This window comes from Apis dorsata, unplaced genomic scaffold, assembly GCF_000469605.1.
Source record: "Apis dorsata unplaced genomic scaffold, Apis dorsata 1.3 scaffold_50, whole genome shotgun sequence".
NCBI lineage: Eukaryota > Metazoa > Arthropoda > Insecta > Hymenoptera > Apidae > Apis > Apis dorsata.
The window spans coordinates 2,238,001-2,240,946 of NW_006263351.1; the positions used below are offsets into that span (position 1 = coordinate 2,238,001).

General features: G+C 22.2%; 1 protein-coding gene across 1 annotated transcript in view; it reads right to left on the reverse strand.

Annotated features, from left to right (window-relative positions):
- Window positions 1-1,156: 1,156 nt before the first annotated feature.
- Window positions 1,157-2,946, reverse strand: part of LOC102681713 (glycogen debranching enzyme) — a 10,595-nt gene continuing 8,805 nt past the window's right edge. The window contains 2 exon segments of the mRNA XM_031514836.1: window positions 1,157-2,623; window positions 2,717-2,946. Of these exon segments, the coding sequence (XP_031370696.1) occupies window positions 1,172-2,623; window positions 2,717-2,946 (1,682 nt within the window). The 3' untranslated portion in view covers window positions 1,157-1,171.

Below are 2,946 nucleotides of genomic sequence, written 5' to 3' on the forward strand. Positions count from 1 at the left end.
TACTTTTTCAACTTTTATAAAAATATTTTTTTAATTATTTTAATTAATTTTTTTGATTAATCCCTTGGAAGATATTCTACTATTATTTCCATTAAACGGATCATATAGATTTAGTTCTATATATTTTTAACTATTATTTTAATTTAAATTATATACAAATTATATACAATTGAAATTAAATTTTAATTATTTTTGTAAATGATTAAATTTATAAATAAAAAATATTATTTTTTATTTATAAATTAATTTATAATTTATAAATTAATATTTACAAATTAATTTAATATAGTTTATATAACATAATTTATCATTCTAAATATATATATCGTATATTAAATATTATATTGTAATTCATAATATAATTTTATATTCCTATATAGTGCATAAAATATAGGGAAAAAATAACACTTTATATTATGCAAAATGATATATATATATATATCAATATTTTATTGCAAATATTTCGTACAGATGTGAAAATTATTAAGAAAATGTTATATATCTAAAATATACGTGCAATAAGTACCTGCTAATAAATATGTAATATAATAATCAGAAATAATAGATTTGAATAATCTTTAATTTAAGTGCTTACTCCTATGCATCCTATATTTCTTAAAATTTTTAAGGACATACATAGACATATTTTTCAAAATTGAAAATTTTTTTTATATTAAATATTTTTTTATATTTCATTAGTTATGGTTTCAATAAAATCGCACATATATAATTTCCTAAAACAACATAAATTTTATATAATTATGTAAAGATCAATAAATTTTTAATTATAATAATAAACCTTAATAACTTATTAGAACAATCATAATAAACAATATAATAATTAACGAAAGTAATGATACATTGTATTAAATTTATAATATAAAAATACTATGTATGCGGAAAATATATAAATAAAATATTATGTAAAATTGATACACATTTAATAAAAAACTTTATACTTCAAAAAATTGAACTAATATTTAAATTGTTTTATAAAAATTCGCAAATTTTTTAAATAAATAAAATTAAATTTAAAATATATTTTCTATATAAAAAATAAAAGAATAAATTTAATATAATTCTTAATTTCATAATTTTAATTAATATAAATGAATATTCAATTGAACTTGATAGTTATTATGTGAAATAAATATATTTTTCACATATTTCATTATGTAAAATAAACTATATAAAATGTGATTGTTGCTAAAATAAAAAAAGAAAGAGTATAGGCAATTATTATCTTTACTATTTTTATGTGCTCTGATTGTGAAATACGATTTTTTCCGTGCCTATACCTAGAGTTTCCTAATTCTGGCATTAATAATAGAGGTTCTAAAAGTAATAAACTGGATCTATTTGCGCGATGATCGATTACATCATCTTGTTTGAGATTGTGCAATCGTAAAATATCATTACGATAATTCATCCAGTTTTGCAAATCAGTATCGTATCCAACATGTTTTATAGAACTTAAAATATTATTATGGTTCATATGAAACACTTTAGGTGTAATGCCATTATTTGATATTCTCGTATAAAAATTACTTGCACAACGATGATATAACTCTGTATTTATTACTCCTCTGGTATTATTATTTATAATAAAAATATTTGGTTTTAATGTTGTTTTCAAATCAAATACATCTCGTGATGGGCCGTAAAAATAAAATATACTAGAGGCATTAGTTTTTAAATAATTATAAACTAATAAACAATGTTGAATATTATCGTATTGCAAAAATAATGTATTGTCACATTTATTATCTTTTGAAGAATATCTAAAACATAAAGTTTCGTTCTGTTGAAGCAGATATACTTCTTTTGCATATAATGGCTTTTTTGCATATATCAAACGATCAGAATATACTGGACTGCCTTGTAAATTGGCACATTGTTTACAAATTTTATATCGAGGAAGAAAAAGTGTATTTATTAATGTTTTTGCTGTCGTAGGACTATATTTTTCATAATAACTTATAATATCACATTCAAAAGCATTGACTTCTTCATAAACGTGATCTATTTTTGATGAGTATTTTGTCATTGCATTACTTTCCCCTGTATTTGGTGTCATTAATATTGTACAAGTGTGATCATTTATATCATCTTTAAGTTTAGTTAAAGATTTACTTTCATATTTTAAAGGTTCATTTCCATATATGAATTGTTCTGATTTATGACATTTATTTTCTGTTACCATTGATAATTCGGTAGTATTTGATATACTTTCAATTATTTCTAAATTATTAATAACTGTAGGCGATATATAATCATGTTTAACATCTATTTGATTTTCGTTTTCTTTAAGTCCTTGAATTAAAAAAACATCATCACTTGTAGGTGTCATGTCAGCCTTTATAAATTTGCACGGTGGCATGTTAGTTTTATCTACGTGCGAAATATCAAATGCGTGTGTTTCCGTGCTCGGTGTTTCTATAGCTGTGTTAAATATATGCCATTTGTTATTGTGACATTTGTTTCTAATACTACGTTCTTTTTCTAATCGTAAATGTTCTAAGTGTAATTGGCGGTGGTGAACACACGCAAAATTATATCAATTCGTTCTTTCATTCTCCTCAGAACGCAATTCCCGTTTGATTTTATGTAAATCATAAAGAACCTAAAAATATAATATAATATCAATTATTAATAGAATTATATAATAAAATATATTTTACTATATATTTTATTATATATCATCATGTATACAAACTTCTAGGATAGAAGCAGCGCTCCAAGCTTGCGACCTACAACTATCTTTGCAATATTCCCCATTTTTGTTAGTAAGTTCTGGAAGACCTCTCCAATGATTTGTAGATGCTTCTATAAAATGTCGAGAAATAATAATTTCAGTTGATTCAATTGTACGGCATAATTCTTCTTTTCCACCAATTAATGGAGCAAAATACAATCGAGCTCGAAGAAAATAACCCATAGGCCAAA